General features: G+C 36.1%; 1 protein-coding gene across 1 annotated transcript in view; it reads right to left on the bottom strand.

The window, feature by feature from the left end:
* The window catches only part of ZPLD1 (zona pellucida like domain containing 1), a 71,955-nt gene that overhangs the window by 14,978 nt on the left and 33,933 nt on the right, over nt 1-23,044 (bottom strand). Inside the window, exons 2-5 of the mRNA XM_051991196.1 lie at nt 17,588-17,808; nt 9,948-10,129; nt 8,236-8,308; nt 4,752-4,849 (exon numbers count right to left, since the gene is read on the bottom strand). Of these exons, the coding sequence (XP_051847156.1) occupies nt 4,752-4,849; nt 8,236-8,308; nt 9,948-10,129; nt 17,588-17,808 (574 nt within the window). The remainder of the gene's footprint in view (nt 1-4,751; nt 4,850-8,235; nt 8,309-9,947; nt 10,130-17,587; nt 17,809-23,044) is intronic.

Below are 23,044 nucleotides of genomic sequence, written 5' to 3'. Positions count from 1 at the left end.
TATTATTATTCCCTGCTTTACAAATGAAGAAACTTAAGAGAGAATAATTCAGTAAACTGCTCAAAATCACATAAGTCTAACAGAGTCATCATTCAAATCCCAGTTTTATGCCTCCAAATCTGTCTTTACAGAAGCTTTAAAGATTTCCTGAACACAGAACTCAGAATTCCAGAAGCAAAGAATTATTTTCCCCCTAACATTTATGATTTGTTTTCAGGACTATTGTTACAGTTCATAGAAATGTCATGGGCCCATGAGCTAGCAGATTATGATAGAAAAAAATGGCTTCTAGAAGTAGAATCTATAGGAGTCCATATGCTCCTGCTTATTTTGATTCAAGTTTTTCAATACATTAGTCTTGGGTTTTTTTGTTGTTGTTTATTTTGTTTTGGCAAGGCAGTTGAAGTTAAGTGACTTTCCCAGGGTCACACAGCTAAGAAGTGCTAAGTGTCTGAAGACAGATTTGAACTCAATTCTCCTGACTTTAGGGCCAGTGTTCTATCATCTAACTGCCTCAATATATTAATATTGTCAAATGAGTTACACATTAGTAGTAGTAGCAGAGGGAGGAAGGTAGTAACACAGGTGTTCAAGAAAAGAAGGAATAATTGATAAGTGGTCAAAGGATACAAACAGACAATTATCAGATGAAGTTAAAGCCATTTATATTCATGAAAAGGCTCGGGGCATCTAGATGGCGCAGTGGGTAGAGCACCAGGTCTGACATCAGGAGGACCTGAGTTCAAATCAGACCTCAGACACTTAACACTTCCTAGCTATGTGACCCTAGGCAGGTCACTTAACTCCAATTGTCTCAGCAGAGAAAAAAAAAGAAAAGAAAAGAAAAAAATTCTCTAGATTGCTATTGATAAAGAAATTCAAATTAAAACAACTTGAGGTACTAACTACCTTACACCTATCAGATTAGCTAAAGGTGACAGGAAAATGTTAGAGGAAAGGTGAGAAAACTGGGACACTAATGCATTGTTGGTGGAGTTGTGAAATGATCCAGCTATTCTGGAAAGCAATTTGGAACTATGCCCAAATGGCTACCCAACTATATATGCCCTTTGATCCAGCAGTGTCACTACTGAGTCTATATTTAAAAGAGAGAAAAGAACATTTGCAAAATATTTATAGCAGCAGGTTTTGCAGTGGAAAGGTATTGGAAATTGAATGAATGCCTATCAATTGGATATTGGTTGGATAAGCTATGATACACAAATGTAATGGAATATTACTGTTCTATAAGAAATGATGAGCAGGATAATTTTAGAAAAGACTGAAAAGACATGAACTGATACAAAGTAAGCAGAACCAAGAGAATATTTTATACACTAAAAAAAGATTATTGATAATCAACTATGATAAGCTTAGCTCTTCTCAGCAGTGTAATGAACCAAGACAATATCAATAGACTTGAATGGACAATGCCATCTGCATCCAGCGATATAACTATGGAAACTAAAAGATTGAAGCATACTATTTTCAATTTTTTTGCTTGGTTTTTTTTTTCTTGTGGTTTTTTCTTTGCTTTTCTTTCTTGAGGTTTTTTTCCCCTTTTGTTCTGATTTTTTTTTCACAATATGACTAATATGGAAATGTGTTCAAAATGATTGTACATGTATAATGAATCTAAAATTGCTTGCTATCTTGGGGGAGAGGAAGTAGGGGAAAGAGGAAGAAAATTTGGAATGCAAGCATCTTACAGAAATAAATGTTGAAAACTCAATAAAATTTTATTGAGAGAAAAAAAAAGAAAAGATGGTAATTCTCTTACTTGACTCCTTTAGGGAGCCTACTTATATTCTTTTTTTTTTTTTTTTAATAACTTTTTATTGATAGAACTCATGCCAGGGTAATTTTTTACAACATTATCCCTTGCATTCACTTCTGTTCCGATTTTTCCCCTCCCTCCCTCCCTCCACCCCCTCTGCCAGATGGCAAGCAATCCTTTACATGTTGAATAGGTTACAGTACATCCTGGATACAATATACGTGTGCAGAACCGAACAGTTTTCTTGTTGCACAGGGAGAATTGAATTTAGGAGGTATAAATAGCCCGGAAAGAAAAACAAAAATGCAAGCAGTTTATATTCATCTTCCAGTGTTCTTTCTTTGGGTGTAGCTGCTTCTGCCCATCTTTGATCAATTGAAACTGAATTAGCTTTCTTTATCGAAGGCCTACTTATATTCTTTACAAAGTTTCCAATATTGTTATGCTGGGCCTAAGCCTGGGTTTTATTTTTATAGGAATATCTGTGATATTATAATACAGGAATATCTGTAGATATTATATATATATATGTATCTACAAATAGAACATTTGAAGCAACCCCAAATCAATCAAGTCTATCAATGTTATTTTTCAAACATTGCTTATATTATGTTTATGAATCTCATTTTCATAATTATCACAATATTTCAAACTTTTTCATTATTATTATATATGTTATTATTGCCTGTGATGTTTGATATCATTATTGGAATTATTTGGAGGCACCACAAACTATGCCCAAGTAAAATGGTGAATTTAATCAATAAATTTATGTGTGTTCTAATTTCTCCCCTGTCTACCTATCCCCTTCCTCCAGCTTCCCTATTTCTGAGTCACAATAATATTGAAATTAGGCCAATTAATTAGGCCTTCAATGGCATCTAAGTGTTCAAGTAAAAGGAATGGTCAATCAATAAAGCAAATTTCACTGTTGTCTTATTTTAAGAAATTGCCACAGCCATCCCAGCCTTCAGCAGACACCTTCTTGATCACTCAGCAGCCATCAACATCAAGACAAAATCCTTCATGAGCAAAAAGATTTCAATTCACTGAAGGCTCAGATGATAGCATTTTATAAGCAATAAAGCATTTTTAAATTGTTATGAAAAAAAATTAGACATACTATTAATACACACTTAATAAGCTACAGCATATTGTAAAAAAATATTTTACATATATGGGAAAACAAAAGATTTATATGATTCACTGTATTGCAATATTCACTCTATTGTGGTATTCTGGAACCAAGCCCCCAATATTTCTCAGGCATGCCTGCATATAATATACTTAGAAGCAATGTGGCAGAGAGGTAACATCCCTAGTTTTATCTGGATTCAAATCACTTTCTCCCTTGCTCTGATCGTATCTTCATTTCCTTACCTGTTAAAAAGAGAGAATTTGCCTAGACTATTTTGAAATCCTTTGGTGCTCTAAAATTTTATGTCCTATTGTTAATGAGTAAGAATATATAAGCATATAAACAAATATATATGAATATATTATATGTATATATATATACATATATACATACACACACACACACATACACATGTATATGTATATATATATATATAAGCCAAAAAAACCCAAACCAACAATAACATTTTTTAATCTCCCAAAACCGGTGATGACATTTTAAACAAGAGTATTTTTAGCCTCCAGTTCAATCCTGCTTTTATCGCTCCTCTTGATGTAGTTTCCCTGGAATTTAGAAGCATATGGTAGTAGAGCTCCAGTGATTTTAATACAGTCTCTGCTATACAGCACAATGGTTCAAGTCCTGACTTGAAGTCAGGAATAGTCCTCTTCTTGAGTTCAAATCTTGCCTCAGTCATTTACTAGCTATGTGACTCTAAACAAGTCACTTCATGCTGTAAAATGAGCAGAAGAAGGAAATGGCAAATTCCAGTATCTCTACCCCAAAGATTGAACACATCTGAAACAAGTGAATAACAAAGGCTCAGCTATCAATAAGTATATATATATGTGTGTGATTGCAGGATCTATTTAGCTAATCTCTTCAAGAAAGGTTCATGTCCAGAAGGGATGCAGATTAGATAGGTCAGGGAGAAAGTGGAGAAACAAGTATAAAGATTAGCATATGCATCAGTGAAGTTAGGTAAAAACACAAATGCCTAAAGAATTAAACTAGATAAATAAGTTCATTCAGAAAGTACAAATACTAGGGGGTGAAGAAAGGGAGGTCACATATGGACCACCTCTGGAGCCTTTCAATCTCACCTCTTTTAATAGTAATTCAATGGCATTTATAAATCTAAAGTAACTTTGCATTTTAACCACTGCATATTTGTTTATTAAAACATTTCTAGAGAGAAACTCAGCATCTGTGTTTTCTTTGACAGTTAAATGGTAAGTAAAGAAAGTCCTGGGCCTAGAGTCAGGAAGATGTAACTGGATCAAATTCAGCATCAAACACTTAACAAAGATGTGCCCCTAAGCAAGCTACTTGATCTCTGTTCATTTCAGTTTTATCTGTAAAATGGGTATAATATAGCATCTACCTCCCAGTATTGTGAGGATCAGATGAAATAGTATTTGTTAAGCACTTATAATAATGCCCAGTACATAATAGGTGCTTAATAAATGCTTGTTCTGTTCATTTCCTTGATGTTTTCAATAAGCCTGTCAGATTCCAGCTGTTAGCAGTCTAGTTTTTAGGGTTTTTTGTCTGAGACTTTTTTAGATTTGTGTCTTATATCAACTAAAGAATTTCCTAGGAAAAATCTTGTTTTTTAAACAGTGGTCCCAGATGGCATACAGAAGCTGACCCCCTCACTCAGGCATAATTTAGTATTTCTCTTTGTTTACATAGTCAGAAGGGTAGAGCACCAAGAGTATTTTATAAATTGAAATAAAAAATAAATGAACTAACTTCATAATTGATAAGGATTCTGAGTAACTAAATTACTTTTTTTTTTTTGTTTACAAATCAAAAAAGAATGTGTAACAATACCTTCCATCCAGATTGGTAGCTCGTACTGCTGCAAATATTTTGGTTTTCAAAGGTAGGCCTGCACTAGGAACAATCAGTTGCTGACTGTAGGTCGAATCCTGTTAGATAAAAAAAATAAAAATAATATTATTTCTATATATATTATATTACATACATTATATGTTATACATAATTATGTCACATATATTGTATATTATACATAATATTATAGTCAAACCAAAGAAAACATATAGAATAGGAGTACTAAAGAAATTTACAATTCATTTCTCTTTAAGATTCATGAGTGAATAAAAACTCATAAATGCAAAAAAAGAACCACAAAGAGGTCCCTATATTGTCTAGACATACTTCTGGCTTCAAGGAATGATGTCTCCAAATCCAAAAAACTTGACTATAATATTTAAATATTCTTCTATAGTTCATTTTTGTTTGCTTTTTCCTTTTGAGGTCCTAAGTTGTCCTTGTAACTTTCTGAAAGGTGTTATCACTTTAAAATAAGTATTCAAAAAAATCACCTAATAAAAAGATAAATTGAGCTGAACAAATGCCTGGCCTTGAACTTGATTCTCAACTTCATAAACAGATATATATAGTGAGGAGGGGAAATGGTAGATATAAATTATCTTAAAGGTATCCAAAGGCATTCTCACTTGACAATTCATAGGGAAAGCAGAATTGCTAATTGCATGAAAGACATAATATTACCCAACTTGACAAAGAAAGCACACAGACACAAAAAAAGTAGTTTTTGATGGAACCAGCCAAATCTCTCAGTCTTGCTACCTAGAAATAAAGGAAAATGATCCCTAGGCAAATCAAATGTGCTTCTTCACTATACATAAAGAGGATAGTGTGGCCCCAAACGCATAAAAGAAACACACACAAAAAGGAACCACATTTTAAAAAAACTAAATCTGTAACTTCTCCATTGTAAAAGATCCCATCAATGATGTGGGTCAGCAACTCATCTGTAATTCAGAGTTACCTGGGACACTTAGAACTTAAATGACTTTGCACAGGTCATATAGCCAATATATGTCAAAGATGGGATGAACCCAGGTTTTACTAATTCCAAAGCTGGCTGGCTAGCTGGCTGACACTCACACTCACACTCCTCCCTTTTCCTTTCCCTTTTTTTCTCCCTTTCCCTCTCCCTCTCTTTCTCTCTCTTTTTCTCTCTCTCCTCTTTTCTAAAATTTATCCTTAATATTTAGTTTCCTAATACATCATTGAAATAGAGACTAGGGTAGCATCATGAATAGCTTGTTATTTTTAAAGTCAGGAAGCCCTAGGTTCAAATTCTAGCCATGTGATTCTTTGCTAGTCATTTAATTTTGTGCCTTTGGCAACTACCTACCTAGGATTTAGCTACCAAGGAGTTCCTTTGCTGTCTATTTGTACAATTAAGATGATTACAATGATTACAACTAAATTTTAGTGACTCAAATACAATTAGGAAAATTTATATGCTGTAACATTACTTTAATATGATAAATTAAGTTAGATATTTTTCCAAATGAAATGAATTGTAAATTTCATATAAAACAAAATTTGCATTTGAAAAATTGCATAATACCTAACCAGACTGATTTAAAATTTTAACATAATTCCAAAGATTTTTCAAACTGGTTTATGTTTTATTTTGGTAAGACTTGTTTTAGTTAACTATTTTTTGTCCCACCATAAATGGTTCTTCATTGTAAGTTTTGTATAGAGCATTGAAAATGCAGACTAAAATATAGCGGTTTGTTTTATCTTCCTTAAGATCTCAGGAACTATTCAATGTATCATTTTATTTCAAGAATAGTACTAACAATTACATAAAATGGTTAACAACAAAAACTGTCATCATGTCCATATTTCTTCAATCTGATTTTCTCTTCTTTCAGTGAAAGAACAATTCAGAAGGCTAGACACGATGATGTTATTAAATGCCACACAGAGGTTACTTTGTCCTTTTCTAAAATCAAGAGCTCTCCTTTTTGTTGAAATCCATGATACCCAACATTACTTAAATCAAAGACATTTGAGCTACCTGAAATTCTACCCCAAATAGCATGCAAATATAAATCAGATGGTAGAAACTTTTCAGTTGTTGAGAGCTATAGAGTTATTGAATAATCTTCATAACCACGTTTAATTTCTGGTTTTGTTCAGTAACTGGTACTAGAGTACATTTGCTGAGTATTCAGTTATTGTAGTACTAAGTAACTTGGCAGCATCTCCTCTCAGAAGAAAGTTTTTTAAATGACGGAAATGCAATCTTCATTCCAACACATTTTAATTTGTTTTTTAGAACTCTGTGGTGTCTGACTACAAACTTATAAACATGATTTTTTTTTAAATGCCTTTGGAATACGTCCTACTACAATATTTATAGCTCATTATATTCAAAGTATAAAGCACTGACTTTTAAATCAGTTGCATGAATTATAACTCAGTGCCATGATGACATGAATAATAATGTAAAAATCAGATTCATAATTTACAAAAATGTTGCTTGATAGATTGAAAAATTGATATTTAAATCAGGCATTTAAAATGTATGAATAAAAAATTTTAATCAACATGAAAATATCATTTTGAGGATTAATGCTGCTGTTATAAATAGAAATCTATATATTTTTCACATTTTGCTACCACTGTCCATATTTACATGACAAAAGTTTAGACAATGCTCTGTTTTTGATCCAAATCATTTCAGATATGAAAGAATTGTACGCAGCCAAAGACCCATATTGAAAATATTAACACATTCAACCCAAGTATATTTGCCAGAGAAATATGATTTAAATGTTTTCCTATATTTTTCTTCTTAAATATAACAACATTTATGAAACTTTGACCTCCAACTACATATGGAAATATATGCACACATATTATTATGTGGCTAGGATGACAATTTGACATAATTGACAGCCCCTTCTATACATAAGTATATGCATTTTTTTTTTAATCTGGAGAGTGGGGAGGCAGACCTGTAATTTTTTTGGAATGGGGAAACCATACTATGAAAACTCCCTCTATTAAATATAAGCAACCAGTGTAACAAGGTCTTCCCTGCCTATGATACTGAAGAGTCACAAAACTAGTATATGTCAGGAGCAGGATTTGCACTAAGATCTTCCTTATTCTAAAGTCAGTTCTCCATCCACTTTGCAATACTATTTCTCTTTAATACATATACAGAATAAAATTTATAGAGTCAATAGTTGGTAAGAAATTGAACCATTTGGAACATCTTCATCTCTAATGATGATAACCATTAGACCAAGTGATAATAAAGAGATAGAGACAATACCAAAAGATTAACAGATAATTGTGTTTGTAATATTCGTGTATATGATACATACTTTATACATACATTACAAATACATATCTCTAACTGCATATTGTGAATTTATACAACTACTTTGTAAATGACTTATCCCAAATAGAAGGACATAAGTTAGGAAAGACAGTATTTTTTAACCATCATACTTACATTATAAAGAAGCAAATTCAATGTGCTGACAAATGTACCATTGTTCTCCCGTACAGATATAGCAGCTGAGGATCTAGAATCATTTGAAAAAAAAGTAAAATATTGAAAGATTTTTACATGTGAACTTTGAGCTAGAAATGCATTTTACATTGAAGACAATAAAACTGAGGAAACCTAGCACATTGACAAGAGACCAGGAGTGAGGTATAATGTTTAAATCACTATAAAGGTAAATAATTAGAAAAGAAGCAGAGACATAACAAGAAATTTGATTTTTATGATGTGTTAATTTCTGGAAAATGTTCCCAATTGCACTTCACATCAGAGTCTCCCCACATGAACAGACTGTTTGTCCCAGAAATTTAAATCTGCTAAATGCAGCTGCTATTATATTCTACAAGAAGAAAGGTGAGAAAAAAAATAACTTTACCTTAAATTACTCAACACTATAGCAGTTTTGTAATTGTGGGGGTTTTTTCTAATTTCTTTCACTATTTTTTCCATATATTTCAAGTTCCTTGGAGCAAGAACTATCTTTTGACTCTTTTTTTATATTCCCAGCATTTAGCATAGTGCTGGGTAGTAGTAGATGCTTAATAAATATATCTTGATTGGTTGTTTATTAATTGGTTAATCAATAGTTTCTTTTTTTCTATTTGCCTTAATTAACCTTTTCCTTGTTCAGTCATCCTTTTTCTTTTCACTTTTTACCATCCAGTCTTGTTTTCACTTATTATTAATTTGTTATCTCAGTGGCACCAATTATTTGTATTACTATTATGATAATAGGTCATTTCCTTAATAACCCATCACTATACAATAGCTAGGTTTATATAATGTTATAAACTCTTGCATAAAAGTATAATTATTCAGAAAGTTTTCCAGTTAAAGGAGACCTTAGAGATCATAGAACAACTCCCTCATTTTATTATTATTTTTCAATTATGATCTTAACACCAAAAAAAATGAGCATTTCTATATACAAAACAGAAAAGAAAAAGATGATAACCTAAAACTATGTGAATTGAATATTGAAAATTCAACATATTTAATATTTATTGAATAGTGAATCTATATTACTACGGTTTGCTCTTCCTTTCCAACATATAATAAATTCAACATGTAACTTTCAAAGCTGTGCAGTTTGTCTGTGATTTCTTTTGGCTTCCCTTCTTTTTTCTTTTGTACATTTCTAAAAATACCTCAAAGACCCCCTTTTTTTCTTTCTTTTCCTTTTTTCTTCTTTTTTTAGGGAAACAGAAAAGGTGGGCAACTTTATTGATAGCCCACTTCTCCTTTCCACTCTTCCAGTAGGTGGGAGGAGAGGAAAAAAAAAAAAAAAACTTGTTATAAATGGGCCAAGTGAAGTACCCTAAACCACTACATTCAAAACCCTTCATTTTAAAGATGAAAAATTAAGTCACTTGGCTAAAATTGCACAGGTGGTGAGTAGCAGAGTTGGATTTCAAACCCAGGCACTGCAACCTTTAATTGTGACTTTTAAAACTCCAATAGTACAATTCCTGCAACATTATCCAGATATTTTACATAAATATTCTTATAGGTTTAGAAGACTGGTAACTATGAAATTACTAACTTAAAGATGTTGGCATAAAAGTAATTCAAAATATATAATTTTGCCCAGTATCTTGTATACTAGACACTCAATAGATATTTGTAGAATAAATAAATATATAAATGAGAATACTTACGATGCAAGTTGAGTATTGTTGACTAAATATTCCAAAGGGTAGCTGCAACTGAATTTATACAAAAGTCCAGGCAGATAACTGATAATTGTTGGGGGATCTGGAGTATCAATATATCCTGAAATATTTCCTATTTGTATTGTTGTTACATTTCCATAAGCACTTACTCCTGGAACTGAAGATACCTATTAGAATAATAAATGTATTTTAATGAGTAAAAGGTCAAACCCATACAGTTATTTATACATTATTCATTTTAGCCATATTATTTTAATGAAACTTTATATAAAACAAGCTTCATGAAAGAAGAGATAGTAACAAAGATTATATTATAAGAAACCAAAATAACTAGTCAAAAAGAATTTAAGCCCAGAGGTTTTTTCCAGACATAAGTTCCTAGACAATCAGGTTCCCTCTTTCAGGTAAGCTACAATGCTCTGTAATCTGTGAATTGTCAAGAGCACTACTTACTATCCTGCTATATTTAAATATATACTTAATAATAAGAATAATGGCTAGACTCCTCTTTGAGCCAGAAAAATGAATGCAAACAGAATTGAATGAATGCATTGTATATTACAGTCAAAAATGAAACAATTATCTATCTATCTATCTATCTATCTAATTAGAGGAAGGGGATTTAGGCTAGGATCCTGATATAGATGAAAAAATGTTAGAATGCTACATTACCTGGACCAGGTGTTTATATTGATGTTTATGTTGATGCCTAATGATTTATTTGTCTCTTTAATTTTCTCTGTGTAGGCAATTCTATTTCTAAAATAGGATAGCTGGATAAAAACTGGATAACTTTTTGGAAAATAATGGAAACAAATAATAAACACTATGTGCTAGATCCAGTGCTAAGGGAAAAAATTCCCCCTGCTTTTTATGTCTTGCCCTTTACTCTTCCGTAATTGATTCTCTATCCCACTTTTTTTTCATACAGAACTAGAGGATGTTCTAAACCTTCTCTGATATCTTTAAGGTACCCATATTACTTCATTACCTAAGGACCTCCCTTCATATTTTACTGAGAAAATAGAGTATTCATCATGAGCTCCCTCTAAATCTCAAAATCTCTCAACTATATTTCCATTTCTCTCATCCTATGTTATTTGTCCTTCATTTTCAAAGAGGACCAATAACATTATGAGGTGATGCCTTGATATCTGTGTGAACTGGATTTAAAAGAAGTTAAATTTCACAAAGCTGTCAGTCTCACTTTCTTTTCCAGAGTCATTGGAGTCGAGTGGCAAGACAAAAGTTAGAATAATTGGAAATGGCCCAGAATGCAGTGCTGGAAGTTGGCGCCTTGGCCATTGGAATAAATTGTTCTTACCTGTTCATTCTGCCTGAGAAAATCTTCACATACTTGGAATAGATTCCTCTCCTTCAACTCATCAAGAAGTTTGAGGGCTTTCAGTTACCCTCAACCTGATTTAGCCCATCTGCCAAAATGATTTTATGGGATGTGGCCATAGTACATCCTACAGGTTCTTGGAGCCACAGGTGAAAGTTGGGTAATAATTGGACACCAAAGGGGTATGAGCTTAGTAAATCCTCATACTAGAGGTGCTCGTCCTCCCTGAACAAAACCATATACACCTCCTTTACTCTAATATCATAGGAAAATGTGAGCATTATCTTCTCCAAGGATTAATCCTTCTCTATATATCCCTCATGCCCACTCCCTCCCAGGTTCTCTAGCAGACTGCTCTTAAATCACCTCCTCTTTCCAAATTTTCTTTCTCTTTATGCACAGATTCCTTCACTACTACTTACATAAATTCTCACATTGCCTTTCATCTTAAAAAAAATTTTTTTTGATTAGACTTTCCCTCAAGCTATTTTTTTTATCTCTTCTCCTTTTCACAGCTAACCTCTTGGGGATAAAAATATGATAAAATAAAAATAAAATTTAAAAAACAGTCTACACTCATTCATTGCCTGCATTCTCTTTTATTTCACCTACTTTGACAACTCTTATTTCTAAAGTCATTACTAAACTGTCCTCTAAAAACTTAAAATATTTTCATTGAAAAATTTTTGATGGCATTTTCTCATCCTTATCCTTCACCTCTGTGAAGTTTGATCTCTCTCTCGATACTATTGACTACCTTCTCCTCTTGTATATTTTCTTCCCTGGTATTTTGTAATATTACTTTCTTTCAAGTCTACTCCTACTTCTCTTACTACTACTACTACTACTGCTCAGTCTCCTTTGTGGTTTAGAATCCAAATAATAAAACTAATTTTAGTTTTATCCCAAGACTCTATCCCAGGCCCTCTGTAAAGTTTCTCTCAGTGATCTCATCAGTTCCCACTAGTTCAGTTCTCATCTCTATGTAACTGATTTCCAGATGTGTGTGTGCATTTCCAACTATCTACTATAAATTCAAACTTAAGATGTCCTGAAGTCACCTAAAAATCAACATATTCAATATAGAATTCTTGCCTCCAAAAAGGTCACCCTTCTTCCTAAAATGATTTCTATTAAAACTGCCACCAACCTTCTGATCATGTTGCTATTCAATCATTTCAATCATGTCTGACTCTCTTCATGACCCCATTTGGAGTTTTCTCAGCAAACATATTAGAGTAGTTTGCCATTTCCATCTCCAACTCATTTTAGAAACAAAGAAACTGAGACAAGCAGGGTTAAATGATTTGCCCAACATAACACTGCTAGTAAGTGTCTGAGGCCATATTTGAATTCAGGAACATAAGTCTTTCTGAATCTAGGCCCAAAACTCTGTCCACCTAGCTGGCTCTTTCTGGTCATACAGATTTGCAACTTTGGTGTCATCTTCAACTACAATCCAATCTTCCATACAGTTGTTGAAATGACTGAAATCAGATCTGCAGGTCTGATATTCCCCTAGTTAATTAATTCCTATTGATTTTAAGAATAAACTCTTCCTTTTGGATTTTTAAGCAAAAGCTAATTTCAACCCACTTCTTCAAATTTGTTCTCTGCCAGGTTGTCTTCATTATTCCTGGATCTATGACACTCCACATTCAATCTCAAGGTCTTTATGCTGTCTCTTGCTCATCTCGCAAATATACTATTTCTTAATTTCTTTCTCCAAGGCAGCTAGGGGACATGAGAGTACTAGACCCGGGGCTGGGAAGCCATGTTCATGAGTTCAAATCCAGCCTCAGATACTTTACTGAGTGATTGAGAAAGTCAGTTGGTTTGCCTTGCTCTTCACTTATAAGCTCCCCCACATGCTCCCTCCCTTGTTCCCTCCCTCTCTTCCTCCCTCACTCTCACCCTTGCTCTCTCCCTCGCTCCCTCCCTCGCTCCCTCCTCCCTCCCTCCTTCGCTCTCTTTCTCCCTCTCTTCCTCTCTTCCTCTCTCCCTCTCTCCTTCTATCCCTCCCTCCATCTCTCTCTCCCTCCTTCCCTCCATCTCTTTCTCCCTCCTTCCCTCCATCTCTCTCTCCCTCCTTCCCTCCATCTCTCTCTCCCTCCTTCTCTCCATCTCGCTCTCCCTTGCTCTCTTCCTCGCTCTCTTCCTCACTCCCTCCCTTGCTCCCTTCCTCCCTCACTCACTCCCTTCCTCACTCCCTCCTCACTCCCTCAATCCCCCCCTCTCCCTTTCTCCCTCTCTCCCTCTCTTGATCTTCCCCTCTCTCCCTCTCTCTCAATCCCTCCCTCCTTCCCTCTTTCTCTCCCTCCCTCGCTCTCTCCCTCGCTCCCTCTTGTTCCCTCCCTCGCTCTCTCCCTCTCTCTCCCTCTCCCTCTCTCTGCCTCTCCTCCTCTCTCCCTCTCCTCTCTCCTTGCTCTCTCCCTCGCTCCCTCCTCCCTCCCTCCTTCGCTCTCTTTCTCCCTCTCTCCTTCTATCCTTCCTCCATCTCTCTCTCCCTCCTTCTCTCCATCTCTCTCTCCCTCCGCCCTCCGTCTCTCTCTCCCTCCTTCCTTCCATCTCTCTCTCCCTCCTTCCCTCCATCTCTCTCTCCCTTGCTCTTTCCCTTGCTCTCTTCCTCGCTCTCTTCCTCGCTCCCTCCCTCGCTCCCTTCCTCCCTCACTCACTCCCTTCCTCGCTCCCTCCCTCACTGCCCCCCTCTCTCTCCCTTTCCCCCTCTCTCCTTCTCTTGCTCTCCCCCTCTCTCCCTCTCTCCATCCCTCCCTCCTTCCTCTTTCTCTCCCTCCCTCACTCTCTCCCTCTCTCTCTCTCTCCTTCTATCCCTCCTCCATCTCTCTCCCTCCTTCCCTCTATCTCTCTCTCCCTCCTTCCTCCATCTCTCTCTCCCTTCTTCTCTCCGTCTCGCTCTCCCTTGCTCTCTTCCTCACTCTCTTCCTCACTCCCTCCCTCGCTCCCTTCCTCCCTCACTCACTCCCTTCCTCACTCCCTCAATCCCCCCCTCTCCCTTTCTCCCTCTCTCCCTCTCTTGCTCTTCCCCTCTCTCCCTCTCTCTCAATCCCTCCCTCCTTCCCTCTTTCTCTCCCTCCCTCGCTCTCTCCCTCGCTCCCTCTTGTTCCCTCCCTCGCTCTCTCCCTCTCTCTCCCTCTCCCTCTCTCTGCCTCTCCTCCTCTCTCCCTCTCCTCTCTTCCTTGCTCTCTCCTTGCTCCCTCCTTCACTCTTTTCCTCACTCCCTCCTCACTCCCTCCCTCGCTCTCTCCCTCGCTCCCTCCCTCGCTCCCTCCTTTGCTCTTTTCCTCACTCCCTCTCTTGCTCCCTTCCTCACTCACTCCCTTCCTCGCTCCCTCCCTCACTCCCCCCTCTCTCTCTCCCTTTCCCCCTCTCTCCCTCTCTCCATCCCTCCCTTCTTCCCTCTTTCTCTCCCTCCCTCGCTCTCTCCTCTCTCCCTCTCTTGCTCTCCCCCTCTCTCTCTCCCTTTCTCTCCCTCTCCCTCTCTCCCTCTCCTTCTCTCTCCCTTGCTCCTTCCCTCGCTCCCTCCTTCGCTCTGTTCCTCACTCCCTCCCTCGCTCCCCCCTTCGCTCTGTTCCTCACTCCCTCCCTCCCTGCCTTCCTCGCTCCTTCCCTTGCTCCCTCCCTCCCTTCCTCTCTGCCCCGCACGCTCCCGCTTGCTCCCGCTCACTCCCCTGTGTGCTACCTTCCTTGCTCCCTCTCTCCCTCCCTCTCTTCCTCTCTCCCTCCCTCGCTCCCTCCTTTGCTCTTTTCCTCACTCCCTCCCTCGCTCCCTCCTTTGCTCTTTTCCTCACTCCCTCTCTTGCTCCCTTCCTCACTCACTCCCTTCCTCGCTCCCTCCCTCACTCCCCCCCTCTCTCTCTCCCTTTCCCCCTCTCTCCCTCTCTCCATCCCTCCCTTCTTCCCTCTTTCTCTCCCTCCCTCGCTCTCTCCCTCTTTCCCTCTTGTTCTCTCCCTCGCTCTCTCCCTTTCTCTCCCTCTCCCTCTCTCCCTCTCCTTCTCTCTCCCTTGCTCCTTCCCTCGCTCCCTCCTTCGCTCTGTTCCTCACTCCCTCCCTCGCTCCCCCCTTCGCTCTGTTCCTCACTCCCTCCCTCCCTGCCTTCCTCGCTCCTTCCCTTGCTCCCTCCCTCCCTTCCTCTCTGCCCCGCACGCTCCCGCTTGCTCCCGCTCACTCCCCTGTGTGCTACCTTCCTTGCTCTCTCTCTCCCTCCCTTCCTCCTTCTCTCCCTTTCTGTCTCTCTCCCTCTCTCCCTCCCTCCATCTTTCTCTCCCTCCCTCCCTCGCTCTCTCCCTCCCTCACTCCTCCTTTCTCTCTCCCTCTCCCTCTCTCTTCTCTCTTGCTCTCCCCCTCTCTCCCTCTCTCTATCCCTCCCTCCTTCCCTCTTTCTCTCCTTCCCTCACTGTCTCCTTCGCTCCCTTCTTGCTCCCTCCCTCCCTCGCTCTCTCCCTTTCTCTCCCTCGCTCCCTCCCTCATTCCCTCCCTCGCTCTCTCCCTCCCACCGCTCTCTTCTTCACTCCCTCCCTCCCTCCCTCTCTTCCTTCCTCGCTCACTCACTCACTCCCTCCATCACTCCCTCCCTTCCTCTCTCTCCAGTGCACTCCTGCTCACTCCCCTGCACACTCCCGCTCGCTCCCCTGCATGCTGAAAAAGGAAATGGCAAATCACCATAATATCTTTGGCAAGAAAACCCCAAATAGGAGTCAGTCATGACTGAAAAAAAAACAAAAACAAAAAAAAAAAACCTTCTTTTCCTAAAGTCCTTTGTTTCCTTTAAAACTGAGTTCAGATAGCACTTACTATATGAATTCTTTTGTGATTCACCTAGGTGCTGGTGTCTTCCTTTTAAGAGTATTTTGTATTTATTTTATATGTGTATATATATGAATTTTATATATATATATTTGTATGTGTGTGTATACACACACACACACACACACACACACACACATGCATATATGGAGGAGTAGGGTTATATAAGAGACTCCTAATAGAATATAAGTTCCTTGAGGGAAGAGATTTTCATTTTTGTTTTTATATTCTCAATGCTTAATATAGTACCTGGTGTATAGTAGATACTTAATAAATATTTTGTTGATTAAATAAAAATATAAGACCTGGACATCACTTGAACTATAGATTTAAAGACAGAGCCCCAGCTGGACACTGGAAATGAATAAAAAACAAAGACCAAAGAAACTTTCTTGCCTATTTAGATTTATGTCTTATCTAGAGGCAACCCTTATAACCTCCTCTTCCTCAAACCCATATCATGATAAGATCATTTTGTCATTGTTTTCTTATAATTTTTCCTGATTGTACACACACACATTACTACTATTATTACTAATACTTCTACTATTACTACTAAGAGTAATAGTAATAAGTTCATCCAAAAGTAAAACATCTATAGCTATACAATTTAGATTCCTTTTTTATTAAAAAAAAAAAAAAAAAAAAAAAAGCTTAAAACTACAGCAAAATCTTCAAAAATAAGTATAAAATCAGGACAATTAAGAAATTAATTCTGGGCCAAAGTTTTGTTTCCTTCCTAAATAAGCCAGATTGCCCATCTACTGATCATTGATTTTGCCTTTGTAGATGTTGCCTTCAAAGTTCCCTGTTTTTTCTTTCCCTTACTTTGACTTTGATCCTACACATTCAATAGCAGAGTAGAATTAAAGATTTAAAACTTATTTAAATTGTTCTAAATATCAAGAGATGATTCCATTTCAATACTCAACAATATCTCATGTGTAGGGGCATCCAGTAACGAGGCAAACTTTCACTTTTCAAATTCAATGTCATGAGAATTTCACTTATTTCCATTAATTTGCCTTTCTGAATAAAGATTCTCAGAAAAATAGCCTAGGTTAGCCACTCCAGTATTATCAATGTTGCAATAAATCTCGTCTGTGTGACTGACTGCCAGATCAATTGGTTAAAAATGGCTATAGCTAGATCATAAAAAGATGCACATTAACAAGAAAGATGGTATGGTCATATGCCAGGCAAATAAATATGGATTCAGGTAATAATACCAAATCTGATGGTGCCAAATTGTATGTATCTCAGTTTATTAGCTGGTAAAACCAGAGATTATGTGTTTGGGAAGGAGGCCTGAAGTGGGCAAAGGGAAATGATTTGTTTAATTTTATGGGGATCTTTTCTATAAAAACAGATGGAGCTTCTTATTCACTTTAAACAAAAATAGAAGGGCTTTAATGCTTTTGCCCTGGATATGAAATAATTTTAGACAAATCTTACCACTAGGTTGTTTCCACAGCCCTCCAAGGTGCTGAGGTTGATGATGAAAATGACCACTGCTGGAAAGGTATTGTTATTTACAAACCCTCTGCAGTGGGAATCTCCATGCTTTCCATTCAATGCCAAATCTGTCTCAGAATAACCCGAAAAAAGGACTGTACAAAAATTAATCTTCATTGTAATGGCCTGCACTCCACAGTAGACACTGATGTCTCTTTCAGCTGAAATGAAAGTATATGAAAAAGAAATGTAAAACTCTGCATATTTGAAAATACTATTAGGGCTTTTAATGTTATTTATATACTCAAATTTTAGACATATTACATTAATTTTCATATTATTGGTCCAATTCTCCCTAATAGAAAGTATCTTGCACATGGTACAAATGAAAGAATTCCCTTTTGCTATTGAATTTTTCCAAATGTTTTTTCAACTTGTAGATAATAATAATAATAACAATAATAAAAAATAATAGCAGCTAACATTTCTATGCTTCCTATGTGTCAATACTGTGATCAGCTCTTTATAAATATTATCTCATTTGATCCATAATGACAATGTACAAATGACATAAACTCCTAGAAGACTATAAAACCTCAATGAATTCCAGATCAATTAAAAGAGATTGGTCTAGCCATCTAAACTAGAAAAATAAAGTAGAGGGATAATACATAGTTATTATGTTACATAGTATGAAATGCAGCTAAAGGATCCTAGCAAGTCTGTCCCTCTGGTCATTTATCTATTTCTATGCAAAATGTGAAATTCTGAATTCTGGAAATAATACATAGATATAAAACTACAGTCATATTCAGATATGTTTTCTAGAGATAGAGACAGAAATAGAGGAGATAGTATATAGTTAAAAGTGAAATTTGAGCAGTAAGTAAGAATAAGAGACAAAAGCTTGAATGCTGCATTGATACTCCCAAGTTATGAAAATAACAAAAAGAAATCATTTTCCATAAAGAATTCATAGGAAAACTAGAACAAGAATCTTGTAGAAGGAAAAGAAATGGAGAAGCTACAATCTACATCAGAGAAAGGAGTACTTTCCCTGATAAAATCATAGTTGTTTCCAAAATATCCAACTGGTCAAATTGACATATCAGGAAAATCTGAAAAACTAGCTACCAATTTTTGAAATGAAATTTTTCCTTATTTTTGCAAAAGCACACTGAGATGGAAAATTGAGTAGACAATTTAAGCTCTTGAAAAGTAACTGCCCTAGTAGATGCAAATTACCTGAGATCATCTGTCTATTTAAAATGATGAAATCACTATGTAATTCCTCAAAGATTTCATTTTTCTTATGGAGATACACATAAGGAATAGAGTGCCAAAAACCATTTTTTCAAAGGCTAGTTTTAAGATTTGCAAATCACTTTGCTCATCTTAATTTATTTTATCTTCACAACTCTGTGTTTTTATTATTCTCATTTTAAAAATAAAGAACCTGAGGCATAGAGAAGTTAACCAGGATCACACAACTAAGTGTCTGAGGCAGGATTCAAATTCATATCCTACTGATTTCCAGTACTGGCACTGTCCACTGTGCTACCCAGCTACTTAATTTGACACAAAGACAAAAATATACAAAAATGGAAATAGGTGGATCAGTAGTATCTATTTAAATCCTACTTCAAACAAAGGTTGAGAGTGTGATGTCTTTCAGTCTCAGTATCATTATCTGTGAATACAAGATTTCAATTCCTTCAGCACCTACTTTAAGAGCCAATTTAAATAATGTATGTAGAACATTTTGCAAACCTACAAGCATTACATAAATGTCGGTGATAAATATGACCATACATGCACATTCATAGAGGAAAGCTGGGCATAAGGCTGTAAAGTACATTCTGCCCATTTCTACATGGGTTGTCCTGAATATCCATGTTTCTAAAGCACACAGTGGTCACTGAAATAAGAGTCAGATCTAACTAGACTCCTCACAGTATTTCTCATTTGCTTTCTTCATCTATTAGATAACTGAAGAGGACCCAAGGGGTAAAAATTTGTCTCGTCCCTTCTTTTTCCAAAATTCTGTTTTCTTCAATAGCAGAATGTTTTGAATTTTATTAGTGTTCAAATTTGTACTTCACTTTCTCCTATGTGTTTGAAATGGAGGTTGATAATAAACAAATACTGAAATCTGAAACAGAAATTATCAAGCAATATACACAGTCTTTAAGACTCCACTTCCTTCTACCCTCATGAAGCTTTTCATGAATACTGTAAAATATCATGAATTAATAATAAATATAACAATAACCCAGTATATATATATATATATATAAAACCAGTGACTCAAGGTTTGCAATATCTCATTTGTTTAAGACAACAATCCAAGACAGTAAATACTATTCTTATCCCCATTTTACCCAGGGGAAACTAAGGCAAACAGAGGCTAAGTGACTTTCCTAATGGTGTACAACTAGTAAACATTTTAGACTGGATTTGAACTCAGGACCAGCGATCCAAGCCCAGCAATCTATCCACTGCACCACCTAGGTGACTTTAAAAGTCAAACAGAGGAGTTTAAATTTGATTCTGGAGGTAATTTCTTTATTGGAAGAGAAGGGAGGAGAAACAGAACATGACAGGTGACATGGTCATACTTATACTTTAGGAAGATCAATTTGACAGCTCAGTGGAAGATGAAATGAAGAGGGCTATGGCTTAAGGCAGCAAGGCATTGCAATGATCCAGGTGAGGGGTGATGAGGTCCAGGGTGGAGGCAGTATCATCTCAAATGAGGGGGAGATAATTAGTCTAAATTGATATCCAGGATTCCTTAACTAATGGTCACCAGCCTGTCTTCTGAGCCATCTGGCGTTTTCTGCTGTATCATTGAAGAATTGTCATCTCTGGAAGGAAACTAAATGCACCAGGGGTTGATCCGACTTGAAGGTATGAGATCAAATGATGGCTTTTTAACAAAGTAAGAAACAAAGCTGTTCATATCCAGGCTCATTCCAATTGCTAAAGCCTTTTCAGGCCCCAACACAGTCAAACATTTTTCCTGGTGGTAGATGCAAGGGATAGCCATCCAAACACAGTTTTACCCCTTGCCATGCTCTTAAAAAGAATGAGTTGCAAAAGGGCAAGATTTTGTTCTTTTGCCAAAGGCAAGGATTTTAGCTTTAGAGTTACTGAATCACAGGGGCTCCCGGCAATTAAATTCTATGAGCTTGTTTATTTCTGAGGCGTGGCCTGAATTGTGATATTCCTTTGAGTAATATTAAAATATTAAATTGTGTAATGAGGACAAAGGGAGGGAAACATCAAAAAATTTAGTAGCTCAATGTTTCTTTTAAGTGCTCTGTTTTGAAATTTTTGAATATCTTTTAAATAGAAGAAAGCATAAGCAGATATTATAATAATAGACTAGCAACCAAAATAGCAATATAATGTATTTTCCCTACAGACAACTTGCCTAACTTTACCTTTTAAGTACAAAACTAACAAAACAAAACATAAGCTTTATTTGAGTATAACTAGAAACTAAAATGCTTAATTTTTGTTGTTTAGAGGAGTTTGGGAGTTGTTTCATGCAACTACCTATATTCAAGTCATTCGTTTAAACAATATTGAATCCCCAACATGTGCTTGATCCAGATTAGCAGATATAATCTACAGTTCTCTAGGGATGAGATATAGGAAAATTCTTTACACAGGGGGAAAAAAAAACAAGCAAGGATGGGGTTCTACCTTGTTATTCTGCTTACAGGTTAAGAGTAAAAAACAACTCTACAAAAGACCCATGTAAAAAATACATCTTTGCAAGGATCTAAATATGTGTGCCAGATATATTCCTAGGACAAACTCTTATGCTACTTTGTCTCTAAGAGGCATGCAGAAGGGGCCAGCAGACAGAGAGACTATAGCTTAGTGAAAGCTTCCTCCTATAGCTACTGCACTAATGCCAACATAAACTAGTTTCTGAGAGAAATAAGGAGAAAGGGAGAAAAAGGAATTTTCTTTACCCTTTGCATTGATGTTTCCCAAGCCTCAAAAGGAGAACTGGCTCAATGAATTCAAAAGAATCCAGCAATATCTATAGTCATATGAAAAGATTCTCTAAATCACTATTGATGAGAAAAAATATATCAAAACAACTCTGAGGTATCTCCTTATACTATCAGATTGGTTAATATCAGACATAAGATAGAAAAGATAAGTGATAAAAGTTGGAGATGTGGGAAAAACAAGACACTAATGCATTGTTGGTGAATCTGTAAACTGATACAACCATTCTGGAGAGCAATTTGGAACTATTCCCAAAAAGCTATAAAATTTTCCATATCCTTTAATCCAGCAATATTACTGAAAGGTCTGTATCCCAAAGAGATCATTTTTTTAAAAGGAAAAGGACCTACATATACAAAATATTTATAGCAGTTCTTTTGTGGTGGTAAAGAATTGGAAGCAGTGGATGCCTAGCAACTGGGGAATGACTGAATAAAATGTGACATATGAATGGAATACCATTGTGTTATAAGAAATGAAGAGATTTCAGAAAAACCTAGAAACACTTACATGAACTGATGATGCTGAGTAAAATGTAAAACAGTGTACACAGTAATAGTAACATTATGTGATCATCAAGTATGAATGATGGCTGTTCTCAGCACAATTCCAAAAGACTCAGGATGAAAAATGCTATTTATATCTTGAGAAAGAATTTATGGAGTCTCAATGCAAATTGGAGCGTACTATTTTCACTTTTTTTTCCATACTTTTCCCCTTTTTGTTCTACTTCTTTCACAACATGACTCATATGGAAATGTTTCATATGATATATAACTATATCAAATTGCTTACCATCTTAAGGAGGAGAGAAGAAAAGGGAGAAAGAAAAATTTGGAACTCAAAATCTTTTTTTAAAACTAATGTCAAAATTATCTTGATATGTAATTTGAAAAAATTAAATATTATTTAAAGAGAGAGACAGAAAGAAAAAGAGAGAGAGAAAACTCAGAACTATGGTCTTCCAAAGAAAGAAGAAACTATCCAAAGAATGCCTCTGGACATAAATTGGTTTTAAAAAAAAACAACAGAAATTTATTGAATGCTTTTTATAGTCAGAAATCATATTTTATATCCTGCCCCAAATGTCTTTTATGAAATCTTGAACATAGTAGGAACACAATAATAATATCATGTTAGTATTTGTACAGCATTTTAAGGTTTGCAAAGGACTTCACATAATATTACCTCATATAACTCTTAACAATCCTGTGAATTAAGTATTATTATTATTATGTTCATCTTATTATATAAGGAAACTGAGATACAAGATTCTATCATAAGTCTTCTTTTTTTTCCTACTATGCCATTTCATTTGATGATCTCACCAGCTTGCATGGAATTTATTACCATTTTTATACTCCTGATTCTCAAATCTAACTTTGAAATCTCTATAATAATTTCTAATATCACATCTCCAATGGTCTT

This window comes from Antechinus flavipes, chromosome 3, assembly GCF_016432865.1.
Source record: "Antechinus flavipes isolate AdamAnt ecotype Samford, QLD, Australia chromosome 3, AdamAnt_v2, whole genome shotgun sequence".
NCBI lineage: Eukaryota > Metazoa > Chordata > Mammalia > Dasyuromorphia > Dasyuridae > Antechinus > Antechinus flavipes.
The sequence above is the reverse complement of the archived record's forward strand: the minus strand, read 5'-3'. Positions and strand labels throughout refer to the sequence as shown.